The 20,403-nt window shown below is 44.5% G+C and overlaps 1 protein-coding gene across 2 annotated transcripts in view; it reads right to left on the bottom strand.

Moving 5' to 3' along the window:
• Positions 1-20,403, bottom strand: part of DUS4L (dihydrouridine synthase 4 like) — a 71,285-nt gene that overhangs the window by 36,398 nt on the left and 14,484 nt on the right. The window contains exons 1-3 of one of the 2 annotated variants that reach the window (XM_089778595.1): positions 13,849-13,993; positions 13,392-13,499; positions 383-483 (exon numbers count right to left, since the gene is read on the bottom strand). In XM_089778595.1, the coding sequence (XP_089634721.1) occupies positions 383-483; positions 13,392-13,483 (193 nt within the window). In that variant the 5' untranslated portion in view covers positions 13,484-13,499; positions 13,849-13,993. Of the gene's footprint in view, positions 1-382; positions 484-13,391; positions 13,500-13,848; positions 13,994-20,403 lie in introns of those variants that run through there. The other variant, XM_089778593.1, reaches the window with a different exon arrangement.

The raw sequence follows: 20,403 nt of genomic DNA, 5'->3' as shown, positions 1-20,403 counted from the left end.
TATCATTCTGGGATACTAGTTCAATGTCAATCCAGAGAAAGAGTGCCACCTACTGAAGCATATTCCTACCAGCACTTTAAGTGTTCCTTGGAAATCTATCATCCAATTACTTATAATCATACATGGCTTGTAATTTCTGATGGGATGGCAACAAGAAGTAATCTGGCTGAAGTTCCATTTGTTCTCATGCATTAGCACAATACTAAGTCTGCACACAGAAGTTTAAATGCACCCTCCACCCAAGTGTTTGAATTAAAATTTAAAGAATATAAAAAAATGTTTCTAATTACATTAAATTTGTAGTCTTCTTGTTTATCACTCATGGGTCCAGTGTATTGTTAAAGCAATTTTCAAAACACAAGAAGAAATATTTACTACTTACCAAGAAACAAAACAATCAATAGAACGATTATTGTTAGGAATGCCTTATTCCAATAATTTGCAATTTTATTCCAGAGCGGAATCGTAAAAATCTTCTGCCATCTGTAAAATAACATTGTGTTAATCTGTCAAAAATTTTAACATTAAAGTTTCACATCTCACAGAAATGTTAGTCAATTCTTCTAATTCACATAATAATCAATCATCAAGATCTCTTTCAACTACAATATAATTTAATTGAGTTAAGGTTTGAGTTTTGCCTACAATCAAATTTAACTTCTTAAACCACACAGAAAAGATGATAAACTGTGTTTATTCACATTGAAATAAAATTCTGTCACTACTATATTTGTTACTTGTCATCTGTAGAACTTTTACCTATAAATTTAGCTTTACTCTTTGTATGCTCTATACCCATTACAGAATAAATCATAGAATCATAGAACTGGAAGGGACCTCGAGAGGTCATCGAGTCCAGCCCCCCGCCCTCAAGGCAGGACCAAGCTCCATCTACACCATCCTTGACAGATGTCTATCTAACCTGTTCTTAAATATCTCCAGAGAGGGAGATTCCACCACCTCCCTTGGCAATTTATTCCAATATTTGACCACCCTGACAGTTAGGAATTTTTTCCTAATGTCCAATCTAAACCTCCCTTGCTGCACTTTAAGCCCATTACTCCTTGTCCTGTCCTCAGAAACCAAGAAGAACAAATTTTCTCCTTCCTCCTTGTGACACCCTTTTAGATATTTGAAAACCGCTATCATGTCCCCCCTTAATCTTCTTTTTTCCAAACTAAACAAGCCCAGTTCATGAAGCCTGGCTTCAAAGGTCATGTTCTCTAAACCTTTAATCATTCCTCTCGCTCTTCTCTGTACCCTTTCCAATTTCTCCACATCTTTCTTGAAATGTGGCGCCCAGAACTGGACACAGTACTCCAGCTGAGGCCTAACTAGTGCAGAGTAGAGCGGCAGAATGACTTCACGAGTTTTGCTTACAACACACCTGTTGATACAACCTAGAATCATATTTGCTTTTTTTGCAACAGCATCACACTGTTGACTCATAGTCAACTTGTGGTCCACTATGACCCCTAGATCCCTTTCCGCCATGCTCCTTCCTAGACAGTCACTTCCCATCTTGTATGTATGGAACTGATTGTTCCTTCCTAAGTGGAGCACTTTGTATTTTCTCTTTATTAAACCTCATCCTGTTTACCTCTGACCATTTCTCTAACTTGCTAAGGTCATTTTGAATTATGTCCCTATCCTCCAAAGAAGTTGCAACCCCACCAAGTTTGGTATCATCTGCAAACTTAATAAGCGTACTCTCTATCCCAATATCTACATCATTGATGAAGATATTGAACAGTACAGGTCCCAAAACAGACCCTTGCGGAACTCCACTTGTTATCCCTTTCCAGCAGGATTTAGCACCGTTAACAACAACTCTCTGACTACGGTTATCCAGCCAATTATGCACCCACCTTATCGTAGCCCTATCTAAGTTATATTTGCCTAGTTTATCAATAAGAATATCATGCGAGACCGAATCAAATGCCTTACTAAAGTCTAGGTATATGACATCCACCGCTTCTCCCTTATCCACAAGGCTCGTTATCCTATCAAAGAAAGCTATCGGATTAGTTTGGCATGACTTGTTCTTCACAAACCCATGCTGGCTATTCCCTATCACTTTATTACCTTCCAAGTGTTTGCATATGATTTCCTTAATTACCTGCTCCATTATCTTCCCTGGGACAGACGTTAAACTGACCGGTCTGTAGTTTCCTGGGTTGTTCTTATTCCCCTTTTTATAGATGGGCACAATATTTGCTCTTTTCCAGTCTTCTGGAATCTCCCGTCTGCCATGATTTTTCAAAAATCATAGCTAAAGGCTCAGATCCCTCCTCTATCAGCTCCTTGAGTATCCTGGGATGCATTTCATCAGGACCTGGTGACTTGCTGACATCTAACTTACCTAAGTGATTTTTAACTTGTTCTTTGTGTATCCTATCTTCTAAACTTACCCTCTCTCTGCTTGTATTCACTACGTTAGGCACACCTCCAGACTTCTCGGTGAAGACAGAAACAAAGAAGTCATTGAGCATCTCCGCCATTTCCAAGTTTCCTGTTACTGCTTCTCCCTCCTCACTGAACAGTGGGCCTACCCTGTCCTTGGTCTTCCTCTTGCTTCTAATGTATTTATAAAAGGTCTTCTTGTTTCCCTTTATGCCTGTAGCTAGTTTGATCTCATTTTGTGCCTTTGCCTTCCTAATCTTGCCCCTGCATTCCCATGTTGCTTACCTATATTCATCCTTTGTTATTTGTCCTAGTTTCCATTTTTTATAGGACTCCTTTTTTATTTTGAGATAATGCAAGATCTCCTTGTTAAGCCAAGCTGGTCTTTTGTCATATTTTCTATCTTTCCTACACAGCAGAATTGTTTGCTTTTGGGCCCTTAACAACGTCCCTTTGAAATACTTCCAACTCTCCTCAGTTGTTTTTCCCTTCAGTCTTGCTTCCCATGGTCCTTCTACCTTTCCTTAAGATCATGAATTCTATTTTTTCATGATCACCGTCCCCTATACTGTCTTCCACTTTCAAGTTCTCAACTAGTTCCTCCCTATTTGTTAAAACCAAATCCAGAACAGCTTCTCCTCTGGTAGCTTTTTCAACCTTCTGAAACAGAAAGTTGTCTCCAATGCAGTCCAGAAACTTATTGGATAGCCTGTGCCCCGCTGTGTTAGTTTCCCAACATATGTCTGGATAGTTGAAGTCCCCCATCACCACCAAATCTTGGGCTTTGGATAGTTTTGTTAATTGTTTAAAAAAGGCCTCATCCACCTCTTCCACCTGGCTAGGTGGCCTGTAGTAGATTCCTAGCATATCACCCTCGTTTTTTACCCCTTTTAGCTTAACCCAGAGACTCTCTACACAGCTATCTCCTACGTTCATCTCCACTTCAGTCCAAGTGTGTACATTTTTAATATACAAGGCAACCCCTCAGGTTACGTCTACACAGCAACATTATTTCAAAATAACTTAGTCTGTGCCTACAAAGCAGGCAGGTATTTTGAAATAAATGTTGAAATACTGTCAAGCTGGAGGACTTCTTACTCTGACTCCTGTAACTCTCATTGTACCAGGAGTAAGGGAAGTTGGAGAAAGAGTGCTCTATTTCGAAATAAGTACTGCGTAGATGCTCCCAATTTTGAAATAAGCTATGCAATTGACATAGTTCAATTTGTGTAGTTTATTTTGAGTTAAGCCCTGCTGTGTAGATGCACCCTGTATGTAATCCATAGTATGCCACTTAATTTTTATGTACAGTAGACTTCCGATAATCCAGCACCTTTGGGACCTAGGTGGTCCCAGATTATTGGATATGTTGGACTATCAGGAGGTACTATAAGAGGGCATACTCCCAACCCAATCCCCCTCCTTCTGCTCTAACCTAATTCTCGGGTACCGGAACCGCTGCTACAGCCACATGTCTCTCTCCAGGTGCGGAGGCATGTGCACTGAGTGGCTGGCTTTGAGCATGAGCTGGCCAGGACACCGTGCACAACCCAATCCCCCTCCCCTTCCCCAGAGCCAAACACCTCCCTTCCCTGTTGTAACCCAATCCCCCCCAACCTTATGCTCGGCCCCGGAGCCAGAGCCGCTGCGCCGCATCCGGGACACCATTCACATGCCCACCCCCCACCCACTCAACCCTGCTCCCCTTCTACAGAGTCAGGCATCTCTCCCCCAAAACCTTATGTCCGGGTCCCGAAGCAGCTACCTGCGCTCAGCGGCAGGCCTTTAGCACGTGCAGGCTGGGACACTGTGTGTGACCCGGCATGCATGTGCAGGGTATGACACAGCACGCTGGGGGCTGTGAGTGGAATGGTGCGGGCCGTGAGCACAAATGCGGCTCACAGCGGCCCGGCCATGAGAGTGGCTGTCCTGAGCGGTTCCGCGTTCCATCCAGTTCTGTCAGAAGCCACAATTTTTTTCCCATCAGGAGTCTCGGGTTGGCCACCCCTGCACTAGGCTCCTTCTATTTTGATGCCAGACTATCGGGCGTGCCGGACAATTGGATGCCAGACTACTGGAGTTTTACTGTACTCTTAAACAGTGCTCTCCTAATTCACCTGAAAAGACGGTTTGTAAATCATAAGATCTTTCATATTAAAATCAATTAAACTAAAAAAATATAGTGGCTGTGACTCACTATACCAAGTAATTCCTTTCCAGACGGCATATCTTTTAACAATAAAAAAAAGCTCCCCACTTCACTGGGCAATTCCTTCCCCTTCCCCACCAGGCTCCACATTCTTCCTTAAAAATGAAGAAATGTATCCTATTCTTGGATTTAAATTATAAAGGAGGGAGTTAGTATCTCTGCAATAATAAAGATATATACAATGTGGAAACCATTCTCAGGAAAATGAGAACAACCAATTCCCCCTCCCCCCCACACACACACTTCCCAAATAAAACAACAAAAATTGGTCTTGGATGGTGAATGTCATTGCTTTGTTTTATTTAGTTATTCAGCATTAATGGACTGCTCTGCAAAAAGCTTCAAATTTGTAAAATAGAGAGTATAACAGAAGTCTAGCATGCTTAAATGAACTGCAGATTTGTTAGAGAGAAACTGAAATACAAAAGGCCCTATTTTCTGCTGGTGTAAATTGGTGTAGCTCTGCTGATTTCAAGGTAGTTGTGCCAATTTATGTAACCAGAGAATCTGGCCCAAATCTATTAGTGATTTAACATCTGAGAATTGTTCTATATGTGATCCAGAAAGCTTTCATCAGAAAAAAATCATAATCCACAAATATTTTAAAGATGTGTTTGGTTGTATGTGTTCTGTTGGTTTACAGTCTACTAAGGACTTGATCCAAATCCTAATGAAAGTAATGGGGAGTCTCTTCAATGAGGAGTCTCTTCATCAAGAGGATTTTAAAAATGTTATGCAACATTACCAAAATAATAAATTTCCATTACATGCAGAGGATGCTCAGAAGCTAAATCAATTTTTTAAAATTAGCTCAAGACAGATATTTGGTACTAACAAGAGAGACTATCGGTTGACTCCCAAAAGCAGTATATAAAAATTGAGAATTATTGGGCCACTTAAAATAGAGGCCTTCTCAGAAACAGGTGCCTTGCCAATACTGCCCTATGTCAACTATAATATTGATGTACATAAATATCAGATAAGTACATGATAAAAATAAGATCACTTTAAGGTGATGCTCTCCATCCACTGTGTCTCTCCCTGTTTCTTCTCACCTGGAGTAGGAACTCTCTAACTTCCTTTCACTGCTTATAGTCACAAAGCTGTGATCTTTTTCCCAGGTTATGACAGAATAAATGTAGACAATATCTCCCCCTCATTCCTTCCTCTCTGCCAAAGCCTCCCTCTCCCCACACCCAACAACTCAAAAGCAGCTGGTGCTGACCACTGGTGGAGACAGGAATTGGACAAGATGGACAACTGATTAGGGATATAAAAATCTGTTTAATTAGGTAAGCAGTTAAACTTTATGTTTAACCAGTTAATGGAATAAACAGGGGAGAAGGTGGAGGCAGAGGGCTGCTCCAGCCCTCACCGATTAACCATAACCAGTAAACCATTCACATCCCTACTACTGATCTGATCCAACATGGAAATTCCTATATTATGGGTCACTTGGTAGTTCAGTTCCATTCATCCAGATATTTGCATTTGGTATTTTTAATATATCCACCAGATCAAAATATCTGTCCATTTCCCCAAATAAGACCAGGTACACAAGTGTGCTGCTTGCAAAGACAAGTAACTATAATTTTCAAGTTTCAGAGGGGTAGCCATGATCATCTGTAATTTTAAAAACCAACAAGCAGTCCTGTGGCACCTTGGGATATGTCTACACAGCAGAGTTATTTTGGAATACTGTCCGTTATTCCAAAATGTTATGCACTGTCTACACAAGAAATCCATTATTTTGAAATAAATTAAAAATAAAGGGCTTCTTTCTCTGACTTCCTGGAAACCTCTTTATACAAGGATTAATAAGGTCAGTGGATAGCGATTTACTTCAAAATAAGTGTTGTGTAGAAAGCACCAAATTTCATAGCTTATTTTGAAGTACGCTCTACTGTGCAGACATACTCTTGGAGACTAACAAATATATTATAGCATGAACTTTCGCAAGTAAAACCCACTTCATACCCATGAAAGCTCATAACAGAATATCTCTGTTAGTTTTACAGGACTTCTCATTGTTTTGAAACTTTCAAGAATAAGACCACTTTTTGCTTCAACTATAAGTGCTTTACTGCTATGATAGAATCACAGAATACTAGAACTGGAAAGGACCTTAAGAGGTCATCAAGTCCAGTTTCCTGCCCTCACGGCAGGTCTAAGCATCGTCTAACCAGCGTTTCCCAATTTTATTTGGCCACGGAACCCTTTTAAACTTGAAAGAATTTTGCGGAACCCCTGATAACAGTCTTATATATGGAGCTGAAAAAGAAGACCACAAATAAGTAAGGATAATAATAAACAAATGCTAAACAAGATCATGACATAAGTATTATTATGTATTGTAGATATGTAGATTAATCTATCAGAGTCAATTTATATTTGTCATGGTTAAATTTTTAAATACAAGAAATCACGCGACTATACTGAAGTAAAGTATTAGTGAGAGCACTGCCTGCGTACTCCCATACAAGCAACTGGTTTGACAGCTGAAGCTTTGACTTTGTCCAATGCGGCGCTAGTATATTTGTATTCAGTCACCTATGTGATCCACACTCCCTGAGAGTGAATACGGGGATTTACGGTGGTATATAACAGGCTATTGCACCACTGACTTACTGCGCACCCAGTAGTGACATCATCGTCCCCACTCTCTGGCTAAGCTGCCACAATAAGTGTCCCTGTGTAATGCCAAACAACTGAAAATTGTTTTCAATAAAATTCATAAATGCTTAAATAGTCATTTTTTAAAAAATCATAAACTGTTATTGTAATGGAATTCTCTCACGGAACCCTTATTTTCACGTCACGGAACCCTGACGTTCTGCAGAATACCATTTGGGAAACACTGGTCTAAACCATTCCTGACAGATGTCTGTCTAACCTGCTCTTAAATATCTCCAGAGATGGAGATTCCACAACTTCCCTAGGCAATTTATTTCAGTGTTTAACCAACTTGACAGTTAGGAAATTTTTCCTAATATCCAACTTAAACCTCCCTTGCTGCCATTGTTTCTTGTCCTATCATCAGAGGCCAAGGAGAACAATTTTTCTCCTTCCTCCGTGAAACACCCTTTTAGATACTTGACAACTGCTATCATGTCCCCTCTCATTCTTCTTTCTTCAGGACTAAACAAACCCAATTCTTTCAGTCTTCTCTCATAGGTCATGTTCTCTAGACCTTTAATCATTGGACCTTCTCCAATTTCTCCACATCTTTCATGAAATGTGGTGCCCAGAACTGGACACAATACTCCAATTGAAGCCTAATCAGTGCAGAGTAGAGCAGAAGAATTACTTCTCATGTCTTGCTCACAACACTCCTGTTAATGCATCCCAGAATCATGCTTTTTTTGCAACAGTGTCACACTGTTGAATCATAATTAGTTTGATTGACTCAGACTCCACTCACAAAACCACCCAGAAATGTTTTGCAGAGTACAACTTGAAAGCCACTGCCCTAAAGCACTGGCATGTAGTCTTTGACCCAGTAAGTTTATTGTGATAGCTTTGTGAACAAGATAATTAAACATGGATTTTGTTCTTTCAAAATAATGTTTCAAGAGACTTGGATGCTGCAAATCAATCTTAGAGCTAGCACAAATGAGCCAGAGTAGATCAAGTACAGTGGAGTCCGGATTATCCAACACCCGGTAATCCGACACTCCGCTTTATCCGACCCTGCAGCTCCCAGGGACAAAGTCAGGGTCATATACAGTGCGAGCGGGGACAACAGCCTCGCTTGCTGCCCCGTTGCTCTCTTAGAACAGCTGCTGCCGCTCCTGCCCGGAACAACGGGGCAGCGAGTGGGGCCGTTCTCCCACCCCGTGCCCCGGAGCCACTGATGCAGCTCCTGCTGGGGCTGCGTCTTCCCCGGCGGCTGCTCCTAAAGAGCACGGGGACAGCTGCTGCTGCTGGGGAAGAAGCGGCCCCGGCAGCAGCAGCTGTCCCCGTGTTCTCTAGGAGCAGCTGATGGGGCTCCTGCCGGGGCCACTTTGTCCCCGGCAGCAGTCCCTATCATCTGACATATTCGGTAATCCGACCATGTGTCGGTCCCGTTTATGTTGGTTGATAGGGACTCTACTGTATCATGTTTAACATATGAATGAATACTGCAACTTTGTAATATTGTAGGTTAATGAATTACTCATCAACTGCAAAGACAACTGAAATCCTATTTATGGGATAAATAAAATTGGAGTTTAATGTTTTCACGGCGAATATCTACTTACATCATAAAGCCAGATATTTTTATTCAATGTGTAATAACACCCATAAAGCAGCTTTCTTTCTACAAGTTATCACTATCATTTAGTTTAGCTTCCAAAATACTTTTTTTCTTTTTTTTTTGTTATGAATGGCTTTCTTAAATTTCCCTGGGCTGAAACTCTCTATGGGCTGCTATGTCTCAGGCCAATTAGACTCTCGAGGGAGTGTAGCCAGACAGCCCCCCCATCTCAAACAATCTTGCTTGCCCTCTGAGATGTCTGTATACAGAGCAGAGAAGGAACAATAAGAAGATCAGCATAGCCATCAAGCTTTGATCTGCTTTGATGTGAGACCAGGATATGCGAGTTTCTCTGACTCTGAGTAACGATTAAGAAAATAAGCTAAGCTCGAGGCTGCAAGAAGTGGCCGGCTGGCACCTATGTTGATTCGAACACACACAGTTCCTGGGAGAGGAATTTCCCACTGAGAAAAGAATGTCCAGTACTTCCAATTTAATCATCTCAATTCTCTCTTACAAGTGTTAATTAAGTTCACAACTCCATTGTAAGAACTAGTCTCACAAAAGACAGACCAGCATCATTTGGCATTACAGATAAGAAAGAGAAAATATGTGACCCAATGGGTCTATAAGATGGGCCAGCACACACTCACTTTGAGTGTCAATCTGCCCTCTACCTGCTGGTCGGGTTAGGTGTTTGACCTCCCGAGGTCCACGGGGACGCCCACCTCGTATTTTCATCTTTCCAAGGAATTGAGGGACCGATCCTGGCCTGACACTCTGGGACTGAGTGACGCAGAAAGGGGTAAAAATTGTACCTGTATGTGTCCTTTTGTTTTAGTGCATGCATAGAATAGAGCTCTTTAAAGATTAAGCTGTCATTTGGTACCATTATTTTCTATTTTCTATCTTTATTTTCCTTGTAACCATTTTTTTTAAAGATATATATATAATTTGCCAGCAGTTAAGAAATAGAACAATAGCCATTGCAACCACATGATTTATAAGCTTCCTCAAATAAACCTGTAACTGTTTAAGCTTTAACCTGACTCCTTCAGTTGCTGTAATAGAACCAAGCACAATTTAAAAGAACTTCAGCCGGTAATAAAGGGACAGATATAGGGAGAGCTTGGGTGTTTGGATTTGTGTCACACCCAGGTGGCAAAATTCATTGGGGCGCTTCTCAGCCTCCCCGAGCTGCCCGCTGCAAAGGAATTGTGAATTCTAGCAGCTGAAATCTGAAGTGTAATAAGCTCTCTCTGTACACTCATTGGGGCGCCCTTCAACCTCTTCCAGGTTGCCCACTGCAAGGGACCCCAGTCTCAGCAGTTAAAGTCTTGGGTGTATGGTACACACACACACACACCACTCACTGCCCTGACCGTCGGCTGACAGGGAGGAGAATGGAAGAAGGTCCAGGACTGGTATAAACAGAGCAACCATTTTAATGCATGTGTCGTAAGTTGTTAGGACAACCCTTTGAGGTGAGAATGGGCCTCATTTCAGACATTCTTTACTGGCTGTAGACACTGTTGTAAGTCTTAATGAAAAGCTCTCCTTTCCTTTGCTTCTGGGTATAACAGCAGTCCGAAACAAAAGAGGTAAACAAAATAATCTTGCAAATCACAAGACAGTCTGGGCTCACCCAACTGTTCTTCAAAAGGCAAAAAGTTACTGTAAAGGGGGCTGGGTTCTTAACCCCTGAGTGCCCTAAGCTTAATAAATAAATAAGTAAAATGGACCCTTCATCCCTACAGAGGCTCCAGGCAATAGAAACATGTTAGCTACTCTTTTCTGTGACAGGCCTACACACAAGGAATCAACTGTAAAATGAACTCCTTTGAAAAATATGGAGTGAAAAGAACTGGCTCCTGACTCAACTGTATTTTCAGGGAATTAAAAGACTTCTAACGGTCATCATTCTGGTGGACTTTCTTTTGGATTACAACCTTTTATTAGGTCCAGAGGGGCTCCGATGGTGGTAAAAGCCAGGAACAAATCATGCAGCTCATTCAAGAAATCTCTTAGAGAATGGGACTCTATGATAATAGCAGCTCAAGATGGGGGATATAAAATCCTGTTAAATTGGTTAACTGGTTAAACATTATGTTTAATCCATTAATTGATTAAAGCAGGAGTGGCGGGGGGCACGGGTGGGCTGGAGTGTCCTCCCACCACAGAAAAAGGCTGCCATGGGCAGCTGGTTGGATTAGCCCCTGCCTGTGGTAGGGGGCTGGACTGGTCCCACTACAGACAGGGGCTGGTCCAATGGGTAAGGAGCTGCTCCAGCACCTACTGGTTAACTGGAATCCATTAAGGATGAGGCTTACCCACTAACCATTCACACCCCTAGCTCAAGTTGGCTTTGTCTCTCATTCTAGCCCAGATCAATATCTTCTTAATTGGCCATCTAGCATTTGGCCAAATTGGCCATGACCCCTCCATTATCTGCCAGGAACTGAAAAACAGCTTGTATTTGCTGCACATGATCATCTCAGTTGTTGCTATTAGGGATGTTAGATAGCATGTAATTGAATAGTCATGCAACTCTATCAAATTTTAATGGTTACACGATCATTCGATAGTTCTTGCGGTTAAGCCGGCAGCCAGTGCTTTCCTAGCCCCACTCCCAGGAAACCCCCTGCCACCTCAAGCTGCTCCCTCTATCAGAGGGAAGTGAGATGTGGGAGAATAAAACTGAGCTCTGGAGAAATGTTTGGCTAGAGTTTCCCCTACAATATGTACCAGTTCCGACTTACATGCAAATTCAACTTAAGAACAAACCTACAGTCCCTATCTTGTACGTAACCCGGGGACTGCCTGTACTTGCAAAGACAAAGCAATGGAATCTGTGAGGCCTGAATCTCAGATTCTGTTACAGGTCTGCCTCAAAGCTGACAAAATGAGAGCCTTTCCATTGACTTCAGTTGACTTTGGAACACACCTTTAATCAACTCTTGGAGTCGTGAAGAAATACAAATTTAGCATTAATCTCTTCCTTTTGCACAGAAGATAAAGAAGTTAGAATGCTCAGGGACTGGGCAAGAAACCTCTCTGTGTGACTGGCTAGTGGCTACAAACGCAGGGCAGCAAGTGGAAAAGAGATCACAGAATCTACAGTATCTCTCTCTCTAAGATCATAAGGGAGGCATTCTGATGTAACAGCAATGAGTAATACAAAAGCTTAGACTAGATACAAATCCAAAAATAAATGTCACATTTCTAACACCATGAATGTTGCCACTAGAATTAATGTTATTTTGACAACTCTAAGTTTAATATTAGAATAAAAAATTGATTTAAGTATATTTTATGCCAACCCATCACATTTCCACTTGTAACATCTAATATAGTTTTGAGAACCATTTAAGCATTCCACCTTGGTGATCATATATTGTGCAAGTTCTCTTTGCTAGATTTTCAAAGCTTGTGGGGGGGATGGGCTGCCCCATTCCACTCTAAAATATCAATTACTAATGGATGTATTCTAGGGATGTTAACGTGTACCTGTGTACACAGTTAAGTGTAACCTTGGGCTCCTCAGCTAGCCAATGCGGTTACACACACTCCTCCCCACTACCTTTGTATCAGAGGCAGCAGGGATGGGGGGAGGGGAGGAGAACGGGAGCTGGTGCATGTGGGGGCACTCCTGCACAGGGGGAAAATAAATTTACATGATCAAAGGTAAGTAATGGCATGAAAGACAGTGGTCTTAAAAATTAGATACAAAAGACAGTATCATGCATAAAGTGATGGTAGCTGGTTTACTTCCCCTTACTAAAAGTTGGAGAAAATAGTTTTAATACACTTCTATATTTGCATGTTTCTCGGCCTAATACTAATTGTTATGGTTCTCATATAAACTTATAGGTGCTTTTCTTACTGCTGTTAAATTCCATACATCAAGCAGGAAAATTCTACATATTTGGAAGAATCTTTATAAACTGCACCTAGTCAAAACCGAAAAGCAGGTGTGTTTTATATTTTCTTGTTTTCTGAATGCCTGGTGCAAGGTAGCATCAAGGAAAATGGCTACTGATCTATCACTGACCATTCAGATTCCTCTGAAAAGAGATTGCTGCCTATTTATTCACTAATAACTTAGTATGAAAAAGTCATACATTCTTCTCTAAACTGACATTCAGAATTACAATTAAATGGATTGACTTCCCCCTTATTGGAACAAAGAGTAAGAGCAGCGATCACACTGGAATTATGACTAGAAATAAATAATTTGTACCAACAAGTGCAGAAAAGGAGATTCTGGACACAATTTTCAAAACTAGGTGCCTTAAGTTAAGCTCCCTGATGTGGGTTTAGGTACCTAAGTAAGTGGCCTGGTGTTCAAGAATGCTAAGCACCAAGTAACTCCTATTGAATTGAGTTGTAATCCAGCTGCAAATGTGGCAATGAAAATATACATAGACTAACTCCGCTACCCCTCTGAAGCTTGTAAACCCTAGTGTTAGGTGCCTTAGCACAGCAATATGTAAACAAAAAGATGTCTTAAGACATGGCCATTTAGCATACTGTGACCCCTACCTTAGCGGAGAAATAAACGGAATACACAGCAGTAAAATCACTCCTATTTCAGTATATAGAAAGGTTGCAACTGCTGTCCACTGAAAAGTCATCTTCTCCCTGGACGGCCTGCAGGGGAGGACAGAGCAGGCTTTGAGACAGGCAGGATAAATCCCGCAACGAGCAGAGCTCGTGCTGAGCCAAGCTTTTCCATTTTAAGTTACACCGGATATTTAAGGCCAAAATGCTTCCTCTCCCTCGGGAGGTCTCAAGTTGGGCGCCTGGGGATTTTAAGTAACTTGGTTGGGAGCCTACCGACCCCTCCCCAGAGATCGGCCTCCAGGCTGCACCAACAGCCTCCCCTCCTCTCTGAAGCAGGGCGAGGTCCTCCCGCGGCCTCCCAGCGCGCCGCGCCGAATAACGCCTTGGCCGGGCCCTGCTGGCGTCTCCCTCCCGAGCGGACAGACTCGCTCCGTACCCCGGATAACGCCCCTGCCCACGGATACCCTCAGTCCCCGCCCCTGCCCGGAGCCCGCCGCCAACCGGCCTGGGCACACTGCAGGGCGCAGCACGGCTCAGCCACGGGAAGCGGGGCCTGCCCCGCCTGCTGGGACGCGGCCGAGGCAGGGCGCGGGTCCGGAGCCAGGCGGTGTCCGCCTCTCGCTGACTCACACAGAGCAAAATCCTCCCTCCCACCTCGGGGCGGCGCGGGAAGCCGCCCGCCTAGCGACGCCCTGATCCCCGCGCCCGCTGACTGACGCTGGAGGCGCCCAGGCTCGCTTACAGCCTCCCAGCCCAATAGGAGGCTGGGGCGGGACCGAGAGCAACCTCCCCCTCCCCAGGCTTGAGGCAGTGCAGGAGGCGTGCCCGGGGAGGCGCCCTCTTCCCCCCCATCGGCGAGTTTCGGGAGGGGCCAGAAACGCAACGAGGTTCGCATCCCCCCCAGCCAACGTTCATCCCAGCTCCCCGCCGTCATTGGCCTTCTTCTGTATCTTCCGAAAGCCCCCGCAGCGCTGCCCTGCTGCTGTTTTTGGCTTGTTTCTCCCAGACGCCCCGTTGTCTCTGGACCCTCACAGCAATAGCTGGGTCTGGCAAAAAAGGCCGCGGCTGCTTGCGACTGCACGTCCAAGTGGATCCCTGCCCACCTTTACCTCTTCCAACACTGGCTCCTCCTGAACCCCACCCATAGGAACGCCAGGGTATGGAATGGGGCAGAACGATAATACCAAGCACGTTCACAGCACTGTAGACATTATAGGCGCAACTAGGGACACTGCCTATTATGGTTATCTGACCTTTCCCCTTTCGGTGGCTTCAGGGGGTAGCCGAGTTAGTCTATAAGGGTAAACTTAAAAAACAACAAATTGTCTGGTAGCACTTTATAGACTAACAACACATGTAGATGGTATCATGAGCTTTCCAGGGCACAGCCCACTTCAGATGACCGTGACCCCTGTTTACAGATGCTGATAACTTGTGCCAATCTTTAACTGGTTGGACTGAACTCTCTCATGCTGGGTGACTGTCTCTTTTTAATTGTCATCCAAAACCATTCAGCCATTTCCAGAAACAGAGACTAGGTAATATAAATCATTTTGCTCTGGTTACATTATTGAGACTTTTTATTTCAAATGCTTTCATGCCTGAATACTTTGGAGCAGGGACTTGAAATTTGGTGGCGAGGGCATTGGGTTATGTTTGTGTCAGGAGCAGCCAGCCTTTGGCAGGAGTCCTGTGGAGCATACACCCATGGGATCATGTAGCTAATGACTATCTGAGTACATATGCACAAGAGTGCTTAATTAAGGTTGTACAGATAACTTTAATTCTGGTATTTCCTAACTGTTGAGCTGTATGATTTTCCAGCCTTAATAGTGTCCTTTTTAATGTAGTTGTATGTGTATAATTAAGTCTTATAAATATTGGTATTCTCATTTTACATAAGAAGAAACAGAGAAAAGTGCCTTAACAATGAGCCACAGACACAGCCAAAATTAGAACTAAGAATTTTTGCCTCCCACCTAGTTCTCTCCAAATAGCAGAGCAACAGTGTAAAGCAGTGGTCACCAACCTGTAGATCAGGATCTACTGGTGCCTCTGACAGGTGATCTTGACTGGTTTGGCCAAGAGGCTATCAAGTGCTAGCACTTCAGCTGCCCTTCCCTCCTGCTGCTGTGCAATTCCTGCCCTTTGCCTTGGAGCTTTCTCCTCAGGAGCCTCCTGCTTTCTGTGCAGGGCAGGGGAGGGAGAAGAGGGGCACTGATGTCAAGGTGCCTCCTCTCCCCTCCCTGTATCCTATCTCCACTGAGCAGAGAGGGGGCACAACAGGACTTAGGATGGAGTTTGCTGGCTGCTTTTGGGTGTGGTGCAGGGCCAGGGCTGGGGTGAGCTTGCCTTAGCTCCACTCCATCACCACCCAGGAGATACCTGAGGTAAACAGTGCCCTGCTGGAGCCAACATCCCGAAACCCCACCCCAGTCATGAACCCTTCTTACACCCCAAGTCCCTGCCCTAGCCCCGAGTACCCCTCCATCCAAACACCCTCCCAGAGCCTGGACCTAGAACCCCCTCCAGCACCCCAACTGCCTGCCCCAAGCTAAGATCAGAGCCCCTCTCACACTTCAAATCCTTTAATCCAAGACCAGAGCCTGCACCCCAACCCTCTGCCCCAGCCTGATGAAAGTGAGGGAGGATGAGGGAGGATGGAGTAAGCAGGGGCGGGGCCTTGGAGAAGGGGTACAAAGGAGGCGGGGCAAGGGTATTTGGGTGTGAGGTAGATTTTGGATTGCACTTAAATTAAAAAAGTGATCTCGTGCTTAAAAAGGTTGGAGACCACTGACGTAAAGAGTATCAGAGGTTTTTACTCACTGCCTGGCAACACTGGTGAGCTTCCTACAGTGAGGCTAGCAACATGGTATCTGTCCCTGGCACGTGCTGGTTTTTAGATGATCTAGCTTAAAACAATTTTTATTTATTGTTATTCATGTAGTATAGCAGCACCGTGTTCATGGAAGGTATCTAGTTTTTTGACCAAAATGCCTGGCTGAAAAGAGCCCCTGGTGGCTCTGGTCAGTTTCACTGACTGGGCAACTAAAAATCCAGCTGTGGGACTAAGACAGGCTCCTTGCCTGTCCTGGCTCCATACAGTTTCTGGAAAGCGTCTCCTAAACTCAGGGGATACATCTACACTGGCGCGTTGTCACGCAAAATCTCTTCCAGAAGAGAGCGTCTACACCGGCATGTGCTTTTGCGCAAGAGATGTGCTTTTGCGCAAGAGCATCCATGCCAGTGTAGACGCTCTCTTGCGCAAGAAAGCTCTGATGGTCATTTTAACCATAGGTCTTTCTTGTGCAAGAAATTCTTGTTGCCTGTCTACAGTGGCCTCTTCTGGAAGAGCTCTTGTGCAAAAGGGCTTCTTCCTGAGCGAGAGCGTCAGAGTTCTCACGCAGTAAGCCCTGATTTTATACATTAGAACGTCAGTTTACTTGTGCAAGAAAATGCGGCCAGTGTAGACAGGCAGCAAGTTTTTGCACAAGAGCAGCCGCTTTTGCACGAGATCGTGCCAGTGTAGACACAGCCAGGGTGACCAGGGAGGCTTTGCATGCTACCCTAGCCCTGAGTGCTGTCTCTGCAGCTCCCATTGGCAAGGAACCACACAGCCAAAGGGAGCTGCGCCTGCAGACAGAGGCAACACAAAGAGCCACCTGGCTGCCCCTGTGCTTAGGGGCTTCAGGGACATGCTGTCTACTTCTGGGAGCCACTTGAGGTAGGCACCGCCCAGAGCCTGCTCTCCTCACCCTTTCCTGCACCTCAACCCTCTTGCCTCAGCCCTGAGTTCCACCTTATGCTCAAAACCCCTCAGTCCAGCCCAGACCTCCCTTCTGCACCCCAACTCCTCATCCCCCACCCCATAGCCTGTAACCCCAGCTGAAGCCCACACATCCTTCTTCACTCCAACTCCCTGTCCCAGACCAGAGCCCCCTCTGGGACCCCCAAACCTTCATCCCTGAACCTACATCAGAACCTGCACTGCCAGAGCCTTCTCCCACACCCCAACAAAAGGGGGAGATGGAGTGAACAGGAGCTGGGGCCTTAGAAAAGGGGCAGGGCTGGACATCACAAGTGTGTTCAGTTTTCTTCTGTGATCAGAAAGTTAGAAACCCTAAGTTAATGGCAAAACATCTAGGCTGTGTCTACACGGGGCCACTTATTCCGGAAAATCAGCCGCTTTTCCGGAATAAGCAGCGTACTGTCTACACTGGCCCTTGAATTTCTGGAAAAGCAAAGATGCTCTACTGTACAAAATCAGCCGCTATTCCGGAAAAACTATTCTGCTCCCGCTCGGGCATAAGTACTTATTCTGGAACACTGTTCCGGAAAAGGGCCAGTGTAGACAGCCCAGTAGTCTTTTCCGGAAAAAAGCCCCGATCGCGAAAATGGCAATCGGGGCTCTTTTCCGGAAAAGCGCATCTACATTGGCCACAGACGCTTTTCTGGAAAAAGGGCTTTTCTGGAAAAGCAGCCTGCCAATGTAGATGCTCCTTTTCCAGAAAAACTGAAAACGGAATAGTATTCCGTTTTAAGCATTTCCGGAAATTCATGCCAGTGTAGACACAGCCCTATTGACTGCAGTAGTGGAAAACTGAATCCAACCAAGAATGCTTAAATTACTATTGATATCAGCTAATACCCTGATTGTATATGCTACTTTCTGTAGGTATACCCTGAGCATCCATCAAACCCCATTAATTTAAATTAGGCTCTGTGTAGATGCAGATCTCTAGAACTCATAGCCCCCCTACAGAAGTGTTTACCATTTTAGGTTCATGGTCTAAATTAGTAACACACAATAGTAACACCCATTCATAACACTGTGTAAGTGAGTAAAGATTATTAAAACAATCCCAATATAGGGTAAGCATTGTGCATTTATCATGGGTGCTGCAACAGTTTTTATAGTGGGGGTGCTGAGAGCCATTGAACCAAACTGTAAACCTGATATAAGGAAACCACTTAAAGTCAGGGATTGTGGCAGCAACACCAGCATCCCTAGTTCCAGCACTTATGGTCTACCACAGATTAAATAAACAATCTCCCAATGTTAAAAGAACCCTAATTATGTTAACTAATCACAGCTAATAATCCTCCCTTTTTGACTCTCTGAACACAGCAGGACTCATCATGATGAGTACTACATAAAATAGCTACAGAACTTAGAAATTAGAGAGAAGTAGTAGGTGGTTGAGTATAAAATTTGATTACGGAAACTTCCAAGAGGGTATATATAGTAATGCTATAAAGAATCCTGCTCCCAGTGGTAAAATGATAGTTTTACTATTTATTTCAATAGAAAATAGGATCTGTCTGTGACACCCTGCTACCCTCATATTCATCACTGGCATATAACCTTTGCATGTAGAATAGTAATAGAGATGTAGACATGTTAGTCTAGTCTTGCTGAAACAAAAGACAGGACTATGCAGCACTTTAAAGACTAACAAGATGGTTTATTAGGTGATGAGCTTTCGTGGGCCAGACCCACTTCCTCAGATCACAATTTGATCTGAGGAAGTGGATCTGGCCCACAAAAGCTCATCACCTGATAAAGCTCATCACCTAATAAACCATCTTGTTAGTCTTTAAAGTGCTGCATAGTCCTGTCTTTTGTTTCATTTAACCCTTATGTTTTGTACAGAAGTATACCTTGAGAGTAAAAATGTGAATGGGTAACCTGTTAACCACTTACCCAGTAAGCATCACCCTTAAGGGCTGCTCCACCCTTGTGGGGCTGCAGACTCCCATCCCATGTGGGCTGGGAGTTGGCAGTCTCTTGAGAGGGGAGAAGAGGAAGCAGGGGGGAGAGGGCTTCCAACTTATGTGGGGAGGAAACAGCAGCTGAGGTGTTGGGGAGGAAGGCTGCTGGCTAGAGCCAACAGCTCTTCCCTTACCTGCTGCTTCCTCCCTGTGTGAGCCTGCATAGGCTGGGAGCCAGCAGCTCCATGGTGCTAGAGCAGCCCCTTTCCCCACCCACCACCATTTAACCAGTTAACTGATTAAATAGGATTTTACATCCCTTCTTGAGAGCTATCAGTCTTTTAAACATTAGTATCTCATTGGATTGTGTGTGTTGTTGTATTTGCTATGTATGTGTTACTGAAAGTTGTTGTGAAGTTGGATACACCCACAATGAGCCTTTCAGGAACAACAACAAAGAAGTTACACTGTGCTAATGGCCTATCAGCAAAGACAATGAACCAGGGAAAAGGTGATCCCTTTTAGAGAACTGGGGAATGTTTCAGCCAGCCATGGGCAATGGGAGCATGAAGTGTCATGTGCCCCGTAAATGCTGTGGGGGGGGAGAGGCAAGACAGCTGTCCAACTGCTGGGGCTTCTGTAGGGCCCACAGGATTAGTAGGACCTTGGCACTGGCAGTATGGGTTCATACCTCTCATGCTCCCTGGTGGCATTGGGAAGTAGAGTGACCAGGCTTCCTGCTGCATCGTTCCACTTCCCACTGTTGGTATAAGAGTGGTCCTGCTTCTTCCTCAAACTCTCTCCCACCGTGACATGGCTTGGGGGACAAATGGGGGACCTAGTGCTTGCAGTCAGGGTTGCCCACACATTCACCATTGGTAGCAGGAAGTGGAATGACCCAGGCCAAGGTACTCCAGTACCTTAGCTCCCAGCCATGTCACTTGATGGGAGGGGGCTCAGGAGAAGAGGTGGGATTGGCCCTTACACTCACTGGTGGCAGGAAGTGGAACAACATGGCTGGGAACTGGCAAAGCAGACTAGTGCAGGGTTCTCCACTTCCCACCATCACCACTGGTGTGTGGGGTGGGCCTGACCCCTGCTGTCATGTGCCCCACTAGTTACCTGGGACACATCACTTAGGGGAAGGAGTGGAATGGGGGCAGGGTAGGGGTGGAGCTGTAGTGGGGATTGGAGCAGGGGTGGAGCCCTCCCACAGGCTAAGGGTGGTACTGGAAGGAGCCACATGGGGCAATCATGTGACTGATGCCCCTCCTGTGTC

Source organism: Pelodiscus sinensis, chromosome 1 (assembly GCF_052426305.1).
Source record: "Pelodiscus sinensis isolate ZL-2025 chromosome 1, ASM5242630v1, whole genome shotgun sequence".
NCBI lineage: Eukaryota > Metazoa > Chordata > Testudines > Trionychidae > Pelodiscus > Pelodiscus sinensis.
Note: the sequence above shows the minus strand (reverse complement) of the source record. Positions and strands in the feature narration are given on the sequence as shown.